This window comes from Narcine bancroftii, chromosome 13 (genome assembly GCF_036971445.1).
Source record: "Narcine bancroftii isolate sNarBan1 chromosome 13, sNarBan1.hap1, whole genome shotgun sequence".
NCBI lineage: Eukaryota > Metazoa > Chordata > Chondrichthyes > Torpediniformes > Narcinidae > Narcine > Narcine bancroftii.
Window position 1 is genome coordinate 2,691,707 of NC_091481.1, and position 19,999 is coordinate 2,711,705.

General features: G+C 46.3%; 1 protein-coding gene across 7 annotated transcripts in view; it reads right to left on the reverse strand.

The window, feature by feature from the left end:
* Positions 1-19,999, reverse strand: part of camk1da (calcium/calmodulin-dependent protein kinase 1Da) — a 238,680-nt gene that overhangs the window by 127,082 nt on the left and 91,599 nt on the right. For 6 of the 7 annotated variants that reach the window (XM_069907465.1, XM_069907467.1, XM_069907462.1 and 3 more), the window contains one exon: positions 1,536-1,674. In XM_069907465.1, the coding sequence (XP_069763566.1) occupies positions 1,536-1,674 (139 nt within the window). Of the gene's footprint in view, positions 1-1,535; positions 1,675-2,525; positions 2,717-19,999 lie in introns of those variants that run through there. The other variant, XM_069907468.1, reaches the window with a different exon arrangement.

A 19,999-nucleotide genomic window follows, 5' to 3' on the forward strand; every position in this document is an offset into this window, starting at 1 on the left:
GGGTCTGAGTTAAGATGAAGACACTGGGATAACTGAGAAAGATGGCCTCGAGGAAGATGAGGAGAAGGTCTGAGCAGAGGGGCAGAGTTGATGCAGAGTTGGAAAGGAGTGAACTCTCTCCAGGGCCCAAATGTGGTGTGGAGGTAACAAAACGCAGCAACAGTTTAGAAGGGGTGGGGTTGGAGTCAGGGGCTGGAGACTGGAGCCCACGATGATCTTTCCACTGAGAAAACATCTTGTTGTTGGATGTGCAATTTCCTGACAGTCCCCATTTAATTTGGAGATTAATTATTATGATGTGGTTTTAGAAATTTGTATTTACAAAGTCCTTTGGTAATCTGGAATAAAGATCAGATGATCACATCTGTACAGATGTGTTGCTTCAAGTTTCAACACTGCCTCATTCTTTCTGTTCTGACTGAACAAGATGGAGTTACGATGTTGAGGAGAAGATATTTTGGCAACATGATCTGGTGTGCTGGGATTATCACCAGCTTCAATCAACTGTAACTTTAATCCCCGAGAATGTAATCGAGCTGTGAAGTGAGAGACTCCACATGTCGGTTCTAATTTTTAAAATTTAAATACAACACAGTAGAAGATGAATTTGGCCATTGGAACCTGTCACCCAATTAACCTACCAATCCCGTACCTCTTTGGATGTTGGGAGGAAACCGGGGTGCCTGGAGGAAACCCACAGGAGGAACTCCTTACAGACAACGGGGGATTCGAACCCTGCTCACTGGCACTGGAATAGCGCTGAGCTAACTGCTAATGGAAGGGTTGGCTTGGGTGGAAGTCAAAACATTTCTTTATCAACCAAAAGTATTGACGAAGCATCAGAATGTCCAAGGCATCCAGCACATGTCCTCAGGACTGGAGGGCTTGAGTTACCAGGAGAGGAGGGATAGGCTGGACACTTCTCTCTAGAGTGCAGGAGGCTGAGGGGGTCCTCAAAGAGGTTTATAAAATCATGAGGGGCTTGGATAAGGTGAATGGTCATCACAGGGGTCTAAGAAAATAAAACCTCCCCCACTCCCCTCCACCTACTCCTCATTCCTCCTCCTCCTACACCCTCCCCATCACCCACCCTCTGGTCCCCCTCACCCGCCATCACTGCACCCTCTACTCTCCCCCCTCCACCTCCCCCTTGGCTACTCTCTTCTCCCCATCCCCACTTCACCCATCCTCGTTGCACCCTCTCTCACCCACCCTCCTGTCCTCAACAATATTTCTCCATCACCTGCTCCCACTGCACCCTCCACTTTCCCTCCCCTCCAGCTCCTCTCTCCAACTCCATCTCCCTATCACCCACCTTCCAGTCCTCACCCGCTATCACTTCACCCTCCCCTCCTCCACCAGTGCTCCCACCCCTCCCACTCCTTGAATCACCCCTCCACACCACTGTACCACCCCTCCCCTCCAGGCCCCTCACTACCTGACCTCCATCACTGACACCTCCACCCCCACCCCCTCCTCTCTTGCCGCCCCCTTGCCCATCCTCCTGTGCCCACGGAGGTGAGGGTGAAACCTACCTTTAGGTCACGGTGAACGATGCACATTTTGTGCAGGTACTGCACTGCATTCAGGACCTGTCGAATCAGCGTGCTTGCATCTTGTTCAGTGTAAAACCCCTTCTCCACAATCCGGTCAAACAGCTCACCCCCTGACACCCTGTGGAAGTAGCAGAGGGGAGACATGGGTGGGAGGCCACACAATGAACTGTAACTGTGCTTTCCTGCAGGTTGTGGAGCTATCGTCTGTCCACAGCCTCATGCTCCGCCACATTGAGACCACCCGCCAATCGGAGGAACACCACTATATCTCGGCAATATCCAACCACATGGCATCAATTTCTGTTAGCCCCCTCGCTCAGTCTCTTTCTTCCCCTGCTCCTCTGCCCCCTTTCCTCCAGCCCCCCACCCTCTTCCCTCTCCTCAGACACAGACGGCTACCTCCTCCCATCACTCCTCAGCTCCTTTCTCCTCGACCTGTATCCACTTTAGTGGAGTGATTAGGTTCTTCAGTACGACCCTGGGAGAAAAACATGATGATTTGCCTGATTTTTACCCCTCTCTAAGATCCCCCTTATCATCTAATGGTCCAGGGAGAAAAGTTCCAACCTGTCCAGCCTCTCCTTATAACTTGAGCCTGGACACATTCTCGTGAATTTTTTTCTGCACCCTTTCCCACTTAATGGTATTTTAACTACAACTATGTATCCAAAACTGCACAAATACTCCAGCAACGTGACATCACTGTTCCTGTGTTCATCACTCTGACAGATGAAGGCAAATGTGCCAAACACCTTCTTCACTACCCTGTCTTCATGTGTCACCACTTTCATGGAACTCTGTACCTGAACCCCTAGGTTTCTCTATTCTACATCACTCCCCAAGGCCCTGCCATTTACTGACCCTGGGTTAACCTCCCAATGTATAGCAGCTCGCAATTGTCCAAATTAAACTCTTTAGATATTGTTCAACCTCATTACGGAAGGGCAAATGCTGTTCAGCTGAGCAAACCTTTCATCTATGAAGTGTGCTTCTTTTACTGCCCATTGGCTGAATGCCACAAGTGACCACAAAGTGGTCCGTGCTCTCGACTGGCCGGACCGCGCCGATGCATTTGGACTCCCGAGCATCACCTCCGGTTAGTCACCAGCAGCGACCGGTCTCCACGTACAGCTCCATCTGCCGTTCCTTGGCCCATTCTCCCAGTTTATCTAGATCCAATTGGGATCTCATGTGAATGTCAAATAAGCAGCAAAAAAATGAAAGTCTGCAGATACTGTGGTTGGAATGAATCTGACTCCCAGCCTAGCACCGCACGATGGACACGGAGATGCAGAGCTGTGTTCCCCTGGAGAAAATCACCTGTAATCTGAAGGGGAAGTTCAACACCGTCATTAAGATGAGGTAGCCATACCCACACTCCTGTTCGGCTCCGAATCCAGTCAGCAAACCCCATCCCCCAAATCTTTTTTCTTTTGTCAACTCTTTTTTTTTTGTTTTGTTGTTTCAATGTATTTTTATTATTATTCTCAGTGTGGGTGTTTGTGTTAATTTGGGCTGGGAGGGAGGAGGGGAGAAAAGAAGCCTTGATATACTCTTCAAAAGGGGATGACTGATCTCCTATAGAGTGTGGGTTCTCGACTGTATGTCCAGCGGGACGGTGGGACCCGCACAGGCTGCAGCGGCTTGTGGAGACTGGCCCATGGGAACCAGGTATCGGAGCCAGGATCTGAGAGGGCGCTGAGGGCAAGGAGGGGTCCTTTGGGGCATCGGGTGCTGAAGGCTTCCTGATGGTGTCGGAGGTTGGGATCTGGAGTTCATGTTGCCAATGGATCGAACTGGAGCCTGTGCGGATGCAGAAGCCGCGGGAGGCGAATCCTCGGACACTCAGTGTCTCAGAATGGGATGCTTTTTTGCTTCTTTTTCACGTACTGCAAGTGACACCAGGTGACATTAATGGGGACCCTTCGCCTTACGGCAGGTGGAGGCAATTTTGTGTAATATTACATGTTCTGTACTATTACGTGACAATAAAGGAACTTTGAGTCTTGAAGGTAACGTGAAGGCAGATTCAAGAGTGTTTAATTGGGATCTGGGCAAAGATGTGACGGGATAGGGCATACATACAGGCAGTATATATCAATGATGTAGTTATTCAGAGATAACCAGTGACCAGAGGTCCCTGTCTCTCCAATATTACACTCTCCATGAGAGGGCAACAGGGAGCCAAGGAACAACTTCCCAGTTAAAACTTCAGAATGCAAGAGTTGTAATCCCCTCTAACAACTTATGTACACACTTGATTCTCCTTCATCGTGTGTATAATGGAAAATTGTGAACAGGCTAAGAAATCTAACAACAGCTCACTAAATTTTTGATTTTTTAAATTTATTAAAGAGAGAATATTTTTACACAAACTTAATTTCTAAAGAGCACAAATCCCGAGGTGTAGAAAGCACTCTCTGTGTAACACAGCACTCTCCATGTAATGTAAAACTCTCCGTGTAATGTAACACTCTCTGTGTAACGCAGCACTCTCCGTGTAATGCAGCACTCTCCGTGCAATGTAACATTCTCTGTAATGTAACACGCAACATGTAATGCAGCACTCTCCATGTAACACTCTCCAAGCAACGTCGCACTCTCCGAGTAATGCAAAACCACTCCTGATTTGGACAGAATCACTCTCTGAGTAACTCAACACCACTCTCCAGAATTTGTTGCCACGGACGCCTGTGGAGTCCAAGACAATGGGTAGATTTTATGAGGTTCATTTTTGAGGGTATAAAAGGTTATGTGGAGAAGACAGGAGAATGGGGTTGAGTGGAACAATACACCAGCTGTGATTGGATGGCAGAACAGACCCGATGGGCTGAATGGCCTTTTCTCATCCATCTTATGGCTGTCTGGCTGTATGTATGTTAGAATTAACTTGTTGGATTGCTTGCAGAAGAACCCTTCTGAAAAGAGTGTGGCCATTGAGGGCCAGGTCCTTTACTACACCAGCAGCTTCCTCGAGACAGTGGAGGGTGTAGACGGAGTCGATGGAGGGGAGGGTGGTACCAAGGAGAGGAGTAAGCAAAAGCCCAGGGAGCTGGACATGAGCCCTAAGGCCGGAGAACCCATGCTGAGCACAATGAGCTGAGGGGCCACATCCTGACAACACCGCTGAGCTTGGTCAGTGTGGGCTCCCTGTCCACCACCCCCCTCTGCTGGTCAACACCTGCGCTGCAGCTCCTACACCATGGCATGGAAATCTTCGTACCTCAAGCCCAGAGAAACACAGAAACTGCAGACGTTGGGATCGTGAGGAAACATCAAGAAGCTGCAGAGACTCAGCAGGTCCGAGGAGGGAGGTGGTCAGTCAACTTGCGGGTCGGAGAACTGAGACCTGAGGAAATGACGACTGACCATCTCTCTCCACGGATCCTGCCTCGCCTGCTGACTTCCCACCAGCTCCTCTTTGTTCTGTTTAGAATCCAGTCCGTTCACTGCTTCTGTAAACAGTCATTGCAGCAGCATTTCATGCACAGCAAGATCCCATCAGTTGTGTAAAAATGTTACCAACATCACACCCCGAAGGGAGTCACATGATGGAGTCGTGGCTGGTCGGGTGGAACCAGCCCTCTCCAGAGAAAAGAAAAAAAAGTGTGAAAAAACAGAGCTCAATGAACATAAAATACAGGAAGAGAAAGACAAAGTTACAGAGAAGAGACAGAAGATGGCACCCAAAAGAGAAAAAGTAAAAATAGCAGAGAAAAGGGAAGAAGGAAAATCACTGGAGAGGAAAGAAGAAGGCCTTACCTGCACGTCGGAGCAGAGAGCTACCGTGGAGAAGAGCAGCCGATCTCCGATGTTGGTGAGTCCCCAGAGGAGCAGTGTCCTCCCGACTAGCGGACTTCAAAAATGGCTCTCAGAGCTAAGAAGAGGAGCGCAACTGTGCATGCGCCAAGAGTTGCACGTGCACAGTGCGCAAGTGAAAGAAAAGGTTAACGCCAGCGAGAGGGGTCTCAGCTGAGGAGCGCCCAGCTGAGAGACGCCCAGTATTGGGACGTTCGGCTGGGGGAAGCAAACAAGAAAGGAGAAAAGAAGAATGGTGAGAAAGAGAATGAAGGGCAGGAAGAGGATGAGTGGCAACGGGGCGACTGGCAGGGTGACGACCTGCGGCAAGACACCCAGCAGCGGGTCGACCTGCAGCAGGAGGTCCAACAACACGAGACACAGCAGCTGGAGGCCCAGCAAGGATACAGAAGCAGCTCACCAGAGAAGGATGAAGATATACGATTCAGAGAAAAGAAGAAGACGACACGGACATAGATAGAGACACAGAAGAAGAAGGAAGAAGACCAAGAATTTCAAAGGAAAGAAGAAGGTAAAATAGGTAAAATTTTTGAAATAAAGCCTTTTTCAAAGAACAAATGAGGTCATTAAATGAATGGTTATCAATAGAATTTAGTTCAATCAAAAGAAAAATGAAAAGAGCTGAAGACAGAAGCAAAGCTTAGAGTTGGTCATGACTGAAATAGGGAAAAGAGAAGAAAATGTGGAGGAACGAGAATCTGCTGCAGAAATAGAGATAAATGATTTAAGAGGGAAGTTGGAAGAAAGCAAAAAAAAATTAAAGAGACACAAGATTTATTGTCACAAAAAATTGACGTATTGGAAAACTACAGTAGGCGAAACAACATAAAAATAGTGGGCCTGAAAGAAGGCAAAGAAGGGTCAGATATGAAGGAATTTATAAAAGGATGGATCCCAAAGGTGCTGGGAATGATAGATTCACATGAAGAAATAGAAATCGAAAGGGCGCATAGGGCACTAGTACTGGAACCGCCACCACATCAAAAACTGAGATCCATATTGGTAAAATTTCTAAGATATACGACAAAACATACTGGAGCAGGCAAGAAAGAAGGTTAGAGAAGTCAATAAGCCATTGGAATATAAGGGACAAAAAATATTTTTTTACCTGGACATAAGCTTCGACCTTTTAAAGAAGAGGAAGGAATTCAACACAGCGAAAACAATCTTATGGAAGGAAGGGTATAACTTTATATTAAGACATCCGGCAGTACTCAAAGTATTTATTCCTGGGGAACGGAATAGACTGTTCTCGGACCCAAAGAAAGCTCAAGAATTTGCTGAACATTTGCAGGACAGGAGAAGAGAGGAGGAGGAGTGACAAGAAGGAAGACCGGCAAGAAAATATACAAAAATATGTAAAAATATAAAGTAAAGATAATGTATATATAAAGATTTAAAGATGGATAAGAGAAAGGAAGAAGGGAGAAAAAAGAGAGAGCTTTGTTATAAGTATAGGAAAATAGTGTTCTCTGGGGGGGCTGGGGGGGAGAATAATGGTCACTGAGAAATCGGTTGACGCTTGTGAGTAAGTTCGGAAACCGAATGGAAAGGGGAGTTGTGGTTGCCGTCAAGGGACAAGGGGCAATCCAAGGAGGGGAGGTTCATTTGGGGTTAAAGGGTTATTGCTTGTGGGGATTGTTGGGGTATTTCATGTCTTAAGTGCGTTGTCATATACTGAGATTAAAAAGGAAAACAGTAATGGAAAAAAGGGAAGGAGGTGGTGAAGAGGCGGGAAAGAGTGAAAATAAAGATATAAGATGGCCATGTTGGACTATAGGACTATAAACATTAATGGAATATATAACCAAGTTTAAGTGTATCCCATTCGGAACAAAAAAATCACATATAATTTAAGACAAAGTTACAATGTTTGAAAAAATCTGGGAACCACATATGGAACATAACAGAAAGAGCAGGCCTTGGACCACCACCACCTAAAAAGATAAGAAGATGAACACGATCAGATTAAATGTGAATAAGTCGATGATACATCTTTTTTGTCTGTATTCCTTTTGTAAAAGATATTGTTTTATTGTATTTTATATGTTCAATATTTACTGTTTTTGGAGGGGGGTGGGAAGGGGGAAGGGAGGGATGGGGGAAAAAAGAGAATATTTAAAGAGATGCATCTGTAAATATATTGGTTGATATGGTTCATAGTGCGATAAATAAAGAATTACAAAAAAAAAGGAAGATCACACCCCTTTGATACTCATCACCTGCGCCATTCAGCACCCTTCCTACCCATGTACCAGTCCACATTTCTTTGGTTATAATCACCTCAATTATTGGGGAACGAGAGGGACTGAGGCCAGGACTTCCAGTTGCAACTATTCTGGCTGACGACTGGTCAAAATCAGAATGTCACAAAGTACGTTGTTTGAGGGCAGCATCACAGTGCAAACATTACTATGTTAAATTTATTAAAAATAAATTAATTAGTGCAAAAGAAGAGAATGTGAGGTGGTGTCTGTGGGTCATTGTCTGGTCAGAAATCTGATGGCAGAGGGGAAGAAGCTGTTTTTGCCCCATTGGGTGCTCGTCTTCAGGCTCCTGGACCTCCTTCCTGATTGTAGCAGAGGGAAGAGGGCACGGCCTGGGTGCTGAGCATCCTTGAGGAGAGTGGCTGCTTTCTTAAGACACTGCCTATTGTAGACGTCCTTGATGGAGTGAAGTCTGGTGCCCGGGATGGTGTTGGCCAAGTTCCCAACTCTCTGCAGCCTCTTCCTGTCCTATGCATTGGCACCTCTGTACCAGACAGTGATGCAACCTGTCAGGATGCTCTCTGCCGTACATCTGTAGAAATCTGCAAGTTTTTGGTGATGTTCCGAATCTCTTCACAAAGTATAGCCTTCTTCATGAGTCCATCGACATGGAGGCCCCAGGACAGATCTTCAGAGTTGTTGACTCCCAGGAATTTGGAGTTCTTAACCCTTTCCACTGATGGTTCATGTTCTCCTGATTTCCCCCTCCTGAAGTCCACAATCAGTTCCTTAGTGCAAAGTTTTTGGTGTGATTCTACTCAACGAGCTGATCTATCTCCCTCCTTTACGATTCCTCGTTGCCATTTGTGATTCTGCCGACGACCGTGGGGTCATCGGCAAATTTGTAGACGGCATTGGAATTATGCCTGGCCACACAGATGTGGGTGTGGAGTGAGTAGAGGTGCGCCTGTGTTGATCATCAGGGAGAAGAAGACGTTGTTTCCAATTCGTACTGACTGTGGTCTTCTGATGAGAATCCATTTTGTAGAACGGGTGCAGAGACCCAGGGTTTGAAGCACTGGTCAGTTAGTTCTGAGGTTAAGATGCTGCTGAGCTGTACTCAATGAAGAGTAGCCTCATGTTTGTGTCGCTGTTGACTAGGTGATCCAGGGCTGAGGAGAGTGCCAGTGAGATTGCATGTAGGTTAGGAGTAGCGTTCCTGGAAGTTTGGTCATGCTACAGTTCCAGTAAGAGTTGGGACATCTGCCATGTTGGCTCGATGACGCGATGTCAGTAGAGGGGGTGCATTCACAGCCTGACAGAAGGGTTCTCTCGGTGAAGAAACCAGTGGGGCAGGTTGGGGGGAGCTGAGGGTACAGCAGGTCAATGCCCTTCTCACCTTATCAATACGCTGTCTAATGTTTTTAAATTTAATTTGAAATTTAGAGGCACAGCACGATAACAAACCCTTCTGGCCTGTGCCGCCCAAACACACCCAAGTGACCAATTAACCTATGAACCCCTCATGTCTTTGGAACATGGGAGGAAAAGTGGAGCACCCAAAGGAAGCCCATGTGGTCACCAGCAGAACGTCCAAACTCCTTACAGACTCACAATATGAATGCAAGTATCCTCAGTGAAAGACGAGATGTCTGCTTCACTGAACGGGCAGGGATGTGTAATATCTGTAACCTCTGAGGAGAAAGTCTAAATTGAAAGCTAAAGCACACTGTATATTTTCAAAAGATGTCAAAAATGGAGCAGTGACTTAAAATAAAATTAGAAAGAACTGTTTCCATAGCAACCAATGGTTTCCATATCTCTCGGGTAGAAACCACGGCTCATGTTGGTCAATGTTCGTGATAGGTGCAGGCAGTTAATCCAGGAAAAGGAAGGAAGCAAAGAAGGCTGTTGTGAGCTCATATTGATGAGGTACTTGGCCTGAGAGCACACACCGGGATCTATCTGCTCCCATCCCTCTCTGGTGCATTTCACCTTGGGTCCAGAACCCTTCTGTTAGTGTGCGGGGAAAATGTGCACTCAGCAAGCAAGCTTCTGGCAACAATCAGGTCACCATAAGGTGCCAGAATGAGGTGCCAATCCTGCTCTCAACCTCACCACGCCCATGGCGCTGATTGTGGACATCAGGAAGGGGTGATCAAGGGAATAAGCACATGGCCGTGTCGACAGGGCGGGGTGGGAGAGGGTTGCACCTTCAAGTACCGGGAGAGCAACATTTCAGAGGACATTTCCTGGAACCAGCGCGTTGAGACAACTGTGAGGAAGGTGCACCAACACCTCCACTTCCTGAGGAATCGGAGGAACCATGGATGCCACTAAAGACCCTATCAAACTTCTATAGGTACACGATAGAAAGTATTCTGACTGGTTGCATCACAGCCTGGTCTGGGATTTTTTGAATTTAGACATTCAGCAAGGTACCAGGCCCTTTCGTCCCATGAGCCCATGCTGTCCAACTATGCCCAATTAAAATACAACCCCTATTTTGAACGGTGGGAGGAAACCAGAGACTCTGGGAAAAACCCACACCAACACGGGGAGAACGTACAAACTCCTTGCAGATAGTATCGCATTTAAACCCCGGTCGCTTGTGCAGTAACAGCGTTGGGCTAACCAAATGGCCAGGAATGCTAAAGACTGCAGAAGGTACAAACTTTGCCTTATCGAGGTTTATAAATCAAAAGGGCTTAAGTGAGTACATTTAATTGTGCAAACAGGTACTTTGCCCCAACTTGCCAATGCTAACCAAAATATCCCTCCCTCAATTGTCCAACCTGCCTATGTTTGGCACATATCCCTCTAAACCCATCCTGTCCATGGATCTGTGCAAATCTTTAATCAAGAAAGTTCTACAACTTTCTACAGGAGCTCTAGCAAGAGCTGCATCACCGTGTGGTTCAGTTGCTACAGAGAATTGGATCTGAGATCAATCCACAGGACCATAAGAGTAGCAGAGAGGATCACTGGTGTCTCCCTCTGCCCCATTGATGTGATTTACCAGGATTGTTGTCTGAAGAGGGCTTGGAGTTGTTGATGACCCCGCACACAGCATCTTCAAGCTATTCCCAGCAGCGAAGAGATACAGGAGGATCAGAGCCAGCACCACCGGGCTGAGGAACAGCTTCTTCCCACAGGCAGTGAGAATTCTGAACTGCTCATACAAACCCTCCGAGGCTCTGCTAATTACTGAACAATGATATTTATTTATTTAAATATTTGTATATGAGTCCTGATTTGCTTGTCTGTATGTGTGTTTGAATGTACGTTGCACTGAGCACCGGAGAACACTTTTGTCAGGTTGGACTGATATAATCAGATGATAATTGAACTTTTTTCTTGTACGTTGCAATAGTACCTGCCTCAACCACCTCCTTTGGCAGTTCATTCCATCCACCCACCACCCTCCATGTAAAACAAACATCATCATCCAGATTAGGGGAATCTAAAGCCAGGCAACATGCGTTGGTGAGAGGGGTAAGATTTAAGAGAGTCCTGAAGGGCACCTTCTTCACACAGAGGGTGGTGGGCCTATGGAATGAGTTGCTGGAGGAAGTGGTGGAGGCAGGGACAACTACAAAGCTTTAAAAGGCACCTGGACTGGAAAGGTTTGGAGGGATATGGGTGAAGATCAGGCAATGGGACTAGCTCAGGCAGACAACTCGGTAAGCATGAGTGTTTAGGGCCCAAGGGCTTGTTTCTGTGCTATGAGCCTATTTGAGATTTTGGCTGTGGTTGCGCAGTCTGGTTTAGATACGACTACAGACCCAGTGGATTTCATTGCTCCATGAGCTCAGTTCTGGGTGACAATTTACCTTTCACCCACGACTTTATCTCTGGTTCTCACCGAGAGGTGGAAAGGTTCCCAATTTATAACTAGATTAAGGAACAGTTACGGTGGTGATACGCTTTGTACGTGTAATGTAAACGCCTTGACAAGCAGTCTAATTGAATGAGTTCGAATCCCTCCCCACAGCTGTGGAATTTAAATTCAGAAAGAAATCTGGAATCGGGAAAAGCTATTTTTAATGTTTAAATTTTATTTATAGCACGGTTGAAGCCGATTTCAGCCATTTAAACCCATGCTGCCCAATTACACCAAATTATCTTTCAACCTCATCTGCTTTGGTGGGAGGAAACTGGAGCATCTAGAGGAAACCCACCCAGACACGGGGAGAACGTACAAACTCCTTACAGATGGCGCGGGATTTGAACACATTTCACTCGCACTGTAAGGGCGTCACGCTAACGGCTATGCTAAACATAATACAATAATATCTCCGTTATCCAGAATTCAAGCCACCAGCAAAAAATTGCGGAAAATAAATAGGAAAAAAAAGGTGCATTTAAAACTGGCACCCCCTAGCGGTCAGTTTGCCAAGCATGCAACACACAGTCTCAAGCAACTGAAAAATTCACTTATCCGGCATCTACCAATCCCCATAGGTGCCGAATACTGGGCAGTTTACTTCAGAACAATAATTCCATTAATTATTGCTTAAAATTAGTAATGTTGTTTTCACAATGAATGTGTGGTTGTAAAAACCTGTCTGGTTCACTATCAAGGCAGGACATCTAACATCTACGGGGAACGCTGCCGTCAGAGAGCAGCAGCAATCATCAAGGATCCACCCCACCCAGCACACGCTCTGTTCTCACTGCTGCCATCAGGAAAGAGGTCTCGGTGCCACAAGACTCGCACCAGCAGGTTCAGGAACAGCTGCCACCCCTCCACCATCAGACTCCTCAACATCAAACTCCATCAGGGGCTCTTACTTTTGCACATTATTACATAGAACAGCACAGCACAGTACAGGCCCTTCAGCCTTTGATGTTGTGCCGACCCATATATTCCTTAAAAAAAAGTACAAAACCCTTCCTGCCTCATAACCCTCTATTTTCTTCCAACTTTGTGCGTAAGAGTTTCTTAAAAGCCCCTAATGTCCCAGCCTCCAACACCATCCCGGCAAGGGATTCCAGGCACCCACAACTCTCTGTGTCAAAATTACCCGTAAACTTCCCTCCATTCAATTTGTACAGATATCCTCTGGCGTTTGCTATTCCTGTCCTGGGAAACAGATGCCTTATCTAGTGATATATTGATTTCCTCCTCCCTCTCCCCCACCCCCCCACTGCATTGCACAGTCAGTTTGTTTACATTTCTTATTTGTTTACATGGGTACATTGAGTAGTTTTTTTTTGCACTGCCAATAAGTGGCAATTCTGCCAGGCCTGGAGGAAAGAGAATCTCAGGGTTGTATGTGATGTCACGTATGTACTCTGACAATAAAGCTGAAATCTGAATTCTTACTTTCTCCCACCTGTGTGTGACTTTCTCTGAGATATCTCACGGTGTTCCACAATGCAACTGGGGGATGGTTAATGATAGCTGGCCTTACCAGTGATGCCCAGATCGCACAAGAGAATAATGAATTAAAATTAAAAATAAGCAGCCAGCCAAAGGTTTGTGATTTTCTTTCCCTATTTCTATGTGACGGGCAGGAGTTAATTCCACCTGATGATTAATGCAGTGGTTGACTGACTCCTACTGACAATGTGGGTTTAACCTTCAGCCCACCGAGGCACACCCTTACAATAATGAGTCCAGGCGGAAGAAGGAATGAATTGACCATAAGAAATAGGAGCAGGAGTTGGCCATTCAGCCCATCGAGCCTGTTCTGTCATTCATTAGATGGCAGGGCCTTGTAGAACAGAGAGACTTGGGAGGGTACAGGAGCATTGATTCCTGACAGCAGGAAACATTTTGACAGGGTGGAGAAGAAGGTATTGACACACTGGTCAGGTCGTTATGTACTTGAGACACACAGGAGACTATTCAACAATATTTATGCATTTTTATACATGTATATACATCCTGCATCTGTACTGTTTGACTGTCTGTGTGCTATGTCTGGTTATGTGTCTGTGTGTTTTGCACTGAGGACCGGAGAACACTGTCTCATTGGGTTGTACTTGTGCAATCAGCTGACAATAAACTTGAACTTGAACAGAAACACAATCAGCTGGGGGAACCCAGTGGGTTGAGCAGCATCAGTGGGAAACAAAAAGTGGTTGATGTTTCCAGCCGCAACCCTTTATTGAGATGTACAAGACGCTAGTGAGACCACGCATGGGATCCCCTGCACAGTTCTGACTGCCCAGCTGTTAGAAAAACTTTACTGAGCTGAAAGGAATACAGAAAATAATTCAGGAGGACGTCACCGGGACTGGAAAGCTGGAGTGATACTGAAAGGCTTTTTTTCCTTAGTGTGTTGGAGGTTTATAAAATCATGAGGGGTTGGATATAAGATGAACAATTGCAGTTTTTTCCCAGGGTAGTGAAAACTTAGAGTGTGTGGGTTTAAGGAGAAGGACTGGAGAGTTTCTGAGGGACAACTTTCCCCCACAGAGGGAAGGAGTTGTATGGAATGAGCTGCCAGAGGACGTGGTAGAAGTGGGGAAAATTATAGTGGAAGAGACGTTGGACAGATGCATGGGTAGGAACAGATGAGAGGGATATGGGCCAAATACACGCAAATGGGACTAGCTCAGGAACACACCTTGGATGAGTTGGGCCCTTAACAACTTCCACACGTGCACCTCTGGAAGCATCCCGTCAGGGTGTGCTCTGTGAGGGACAGGAACTGCTCCACCCAAGACCGCAAGAAACTGCAGAGGGTTGTGAACGTGACTCAGGCCATCAGACAGATCCCCTCCCTTCCATCACATACACCCCTCCCCTCCTCCCTAACCCTAACCCTAACCCCCTTCATTCACTCCATCTATAACTCCCTCTGCCTTGGAAAAGCAGCTAACATTCGTCCCAGCCCGGCCATACTCTCTTTGCAAGGAAGAAGATTCAGCAATGTGAGAGAATGCAGTTAAACCCACTGTTATCAGGGAGAGAGGGAGACAAGAGAGAAAAAAGGGGGTCTTAAGTTATAACCAGTTAGAAGGTGACACCCAAGATGTTGGTTGGGCCCCTGGAGATAAGTCCAGGAATTACTCAGAAGGAGTGGGTGAATTTATCTCTGTTGATATTGATCCACGGAGAGGTTTAGATCGCCAGGTTCAGCAAGCCTTGAATTGATGTACACCTTGCAACAATGATGCAGATCTCCTGCTCAATGGTTTCGCAACGGGTATCACACAGTCTCCTGATCGCATTTTAATGTAATTTTAGTGTGGCAGTTAATGCCATGCTGTTACAGCGCTAACGACCAGCTTTCGAATCCAGCTCTGTCTATAAGATGTTTGTACATTCTTCCACTGTCTGCATGGGTTCCCTCTGGGTGTTCTGGTTTCTTCCCACTCTTCAAAATTGTACTGGGGGTTGTAGGTCATTTGGGTGTAATTGGGCAGCATGGGCTTGTGGGCCAACAGAGCCCATTACCGTGCTGAAGGTCTAAATTTAAATTTAAATTTAACAGCTGGAGTGAGCTTTGAACAACCCAGACGAGGATGTTGAGTGGCACACTGCAAAGGGACTGTCGTGGGGCTGTGGGGATCACTCCGGACGCAGGAAGCCTGTGACACAGTGTGGGATGACTCGGTTTGGCAAACCGGCGAAGTCTGAACAGAAAATGTCTCTTTGAGACATTTGGGAACAATAGCCATAACTGAACCAAAAGAGATCTTAACATCAGATGCAGTGCACACCACACCTTATTCCAGCCGACAATGCACAGAATCGATTTGGTTCCTGCTCTAAAAAAATAAACCCAATGAATACAGACTCGAATGCTACATATGTTTTCTAATAAATTATTCCAAGGTGTTTCTTATTGTGCACAGTCCAGAGATTTACCCGGTTCATGTGCTGTGATGTGATTACTAGTGTTCACTTCATTCACCGTGTTAGGAATTTCTCAGCCGACAGAGAGAACGAGCACCCTTCCCCCAATCTTATATAATCCCTCCCACACTCTGCCACTTAATGGGCATATCCAGAGCTTTCAGAAACAATTATGGAATATAGATTTTTATAAAGTAATAAATGGAATGAACAAATCAAAGGCTGTAATTTAACTGAGGAAGTATGCTCGAAGTAACCAGAAACCCTCAGCTGAATTGCTGACTTAATGTGCACTTTGAGATATCTATTAAATAAAATGGTCAAGGCTGGTCTTCCCGCCATTAAATGCCTCCTGGAAAACGAGCTGAACAATGCAAAAAAAATAACGGATTGGAGACCTGATTTAGACACAATGAAGTATGAACATGTCCTCTACCCATTGAATCTGCACCCACTGCCTGCCACACCTTTACACTAATCTTTTTTACAATCCCCCATGAACTCCCCCCCCATCCCAGATTCAGTCGCTCACCTCAAACAGCTTCTACAGGTGCACCGTCTGAAGCAGACATGCCGGACGCATCACACCGTGGGTCGGGAGCTGCTCTACTCAAGATCGCAAGAAGGCTGTAGTAGTTAGCATCGCGCTTAGTGCCATGAGATCGCAGCACCAGTGCCCTGTAAGGACTGAGCACGTTCTCCGTAAGGGTTTTCTCCCACCCTCCAAAGACGTACGGGGTTAGTCAGTTAATTAGTCACGTGGGTGTATTTGGGTGGCACGGGATCATGGGCCGCGCTGTATCTCTAAATTAAATTACATTTAAAAAATCTGTAGAAGGCGGTGAATGTAGCTCAGAACATCAGGCAAACTTCCCTCCCCTCCACGAACTCCATCTACATCTCCCATGGCCTAGGAAAGGTAGCCGACACCCTGAAGGCCCCATCACACCCTGGACACAATCACTTCTCCCTCCTCCCATCAGGGAGAAGTCTCAAGAGTGTGAAAGTGCATACCAACACGTTAAAAGACTTCCCTGCAGCCATCAGGCTTCTGCATGAACCCCACAGCAGTGCTCTCATGCTGCCCTTGCTCGTGCTAATTGATCTTCCCTTCCATTGAAATCCTGCTCTCTGTAAATAGTACATTTTCCCCATGAGAGAGAACCTGTTGATCAGTTCTCAGATGAGCCCTTCTCACTGTACTAGGCATTTTCTTACAAATAAACTTATACTTCAACCTACAATTTATAGCGGCCATTTAACGTACCAACCTCCACGTCTTGGGGATGTGGAAGAAGCACTGCTTGATACGGAAGCCCATGCGGTCATGAGGAGAATATGCAAAGTTCACACAGACAGCACTGGAGGTCAAGATCGAACCAGGGCCGGTGGGGTTGGGGGGGGGGGGTTGCTGTGTCCCACCCCACAATGCCAGCCTAGCACTCATTGATCAATGTTGTCTTCCACTCAGACTACCTCGTCACTGGACTTCCTGTTTCAGTTTCCTCAAGAATTGTTCACACTAACCATCCGAGTCTCTCATATTCACGAAACAATACTTATTTATTTGTATGTATGAATACTTGTCCTGTTTGTCTGTGTGTGTGTGTTATGTCTGGTTGTGTGTCTGCGTGTTTTGCACCGAGGACCGGAGAACGCTGTTTTGTCAGATTGTACTTGTACAATCAGATGACAATAAACTTGAACTTTCCTGTCCCAGCCTCTCCTCAGCACTCAATACACTGGAAATGAAGTCTTTTATTGTCCAAAATACCATTTTAAAAAAGGTTTGTTTTGCTTGCTGTCTAGGCAAGTCAACCCAGGTAGACCATAGAATCATATTTGATATTATTGCACAACTGGATGGGCAGAAGGGTTTGTTTCTGCTCCAACGTTCTATGGTTCTCTCCAGGCCAGAGAATTTGGGATTGTCATTAATGGACAAACTTCCCTTTAAAACGTAGGTGAGCTGGTACCTGGAGAGAAAAATTCCCTTCAAATACACCTTGGGAAAATGGCATTCAATCTGTTACGGGAGAGGTGAAATGTTGGGGGAATACATTGATAATTCAAGGTTGTGTAATAATAACAAATAAACAGTAAGTAACGGTGTCAGGAGTAGTATTACAAAAAGTTAAATAGCGCAGGATATCGCAAAATAATGTACAGGGGCTTTGGTTTCCCTATTCATTTGATAATTGAACATGAGTTATTTCAGGATGATAAAAGCTCTGTATAAATAAAATATGGGAATGCGATCCCTTCTAAATAATGTAACAGTCGTAAATGGTGAATAAGGATGAGCCAGCGACCATCCTCCTCGATTTATCAATATATTCCCCCCATCTCTCCTGAAACAGATTGAATGCCATTTTCCCAAGGTGCATTGGAAGGGAATTTCTCTCTCCAGGTACCAGCTTCACCTATGTTTTAAAGAGAAGTTTGTTCTTTTACACCAGTCCCAATTTCTTTGGTCTGGATAGATCCATGGAACATTAGAGCAGAAGCAGGCCCTTCAGCCCATCTAATCTGTGGTGAACTACCACCTGTCCAGTCCCACTGACCTGCACCCAGACCATATCCCTCCTTGCCCCTTCATTACACCTGCCCAAATTGTTATAATTTAGACATACAGCACTGTAAAAGGCCTTTTCAGCCCATGAGTTCATGCCTTCCAATTTACACCCAGGTACATTCTGAATGATGGGAGGAAACCAGACCCCCTGGAAAACCCATGCAGACACTGGGAGAACGTACAAACTCCTTACAGACAGTGTGGGATTGAAACCCCGGTCTCGATTGCTGGCGCTGTAACAGCGTTGCGCTGACCACTACACCAACCGTACCGCCCTATAGTCAAAATTGAGCCCACGTTCACCACTTCATCAGTCAGCTTCTTCCACACTCTCACCACTCTCTGTGTGAAGAGCTTCCCCCCAATGCTCCCTTTAAACATTTCCCCTTCAGATCTAGATTGTCCTGCAAGTGCGTGCTTTAGCTTGGCTGTTAAAGGATCTTGCCGTGAGAAAGCCTTGGCCCACATCAGTGCAACGGTCATCGGATGCTCTCAGTTCAACTCTGGAGAAGGTAGGCAGCGCCAATCTGCTTAACCCCACACTTTAAAAAAATTTAATTTAGACATGTAGCACAGGAACAGGCCCTTCCGGCCCACCACCCCTTGTTGCCCAATTGACCTGAGCCCCCAGGGAAAACATAAGCAGGCACGGGAAGTACGTATAAACTCTTTACAGACAGCACAGGAAACGAACCCTGGTCTCGATCGCTGGCGCTGTAACAGCACTGCGCTAACTGCTTCGCCAACCGCGATCCCCCTTTCTCGTACAAAGCAGTCAAGTAAATTCAGAGAAGAGTCAACCATCTTCCTATTCAGCCAGAGAATTTACTAAACTATTGATGCAATTATCCACAGGAAGGTTTCAATCCATAACTTTGAACTTTACAAGTGGGCTTTGCTTATTATCAGCCAGCGATATTTTTAAATGATTATAAATTCTCGTCATACACAAAAGGAGGATGTGCATGGTTTAACTGTATTCCACTTCCACTCAATGGAACCACTTAACATTTTACCCATAGTAAGTGAATACATTAATAATGTCTGATAGATGGAGTGTCGGGACAGAGTAATTATAATTTTAATTCCTATGTCCAATCCTCATAGCAAGAAACTAGATTTGATTGTATTGTTTTAACATTAAATCTGGATGTCAATTAGAAAAGTGCTCCACTCCTTCATGTTTTGGCTCCAACAGCACATGTATTACTCAGATAACAGCAAGGTCTGCAAAACCATACCACTTCCATTTGGGCCTCTGTCAAAAAGCCTGATTTAATGCACCATTACCTCAACTGACCCAAACAACACCGACCGGGTGCTGCAATCGGACTGCCAGTAGGTCGGGCAGCAGCTGTGTAGAGAGAAACAGGGGAGGCCAACTCCCTCAGCACCCTGCCTCCCGCATCTTCCCCACTCTACTCACCGGGCGCCTGCCAGCCTGTGCTCCTCCTACTCTCTCACCTCCACCCTTTTAGTTGGGAGTTTGCCTGTTGCCATTCCTGATGAAAGGTTAGGCCCCGAAACCTTGATCATCTTTTGCCTTCCCCGGATGCTGTCTGAGTTCGTCCAGCTTTTTCAGTGTTGTTAAGTTGCTGTATCTGCTTCCATCACCTCCTGGCACCTACCACTCTCTGCTGCAAACATCCTTAAACTCCCCCCCACCCCCTTCCCCCTTATCACTGGACCGAGTGAAACAGGCTTAAGTTGGAGACTTTCCACTAGCATGAGAAAAAGTGCCAAGATGCAGAGAAAGGGTGAGAACCAAAGGAGAGTTCCCTCGATCCACGCCTCGCTTTTTATTTTTCTCACCATTCAGACAGCACAGTTCTCATAGTGGTTTGGGAAACTCTGTTACAACACAAGCGATCAGGACCAGGGTTCGAATCCCGAGTTTGTAGGTTCTCCCTGTGTCTGCGTGGGTTTTCCACGGGGGCTCCGGTTTCCTCCCACCCTTCAAAACGTAGTGGGGGTTGTAGGTTAATTGGGTGGTACGGGCTCGTGGGCCGGAAGGGCCTGTTACCATGCT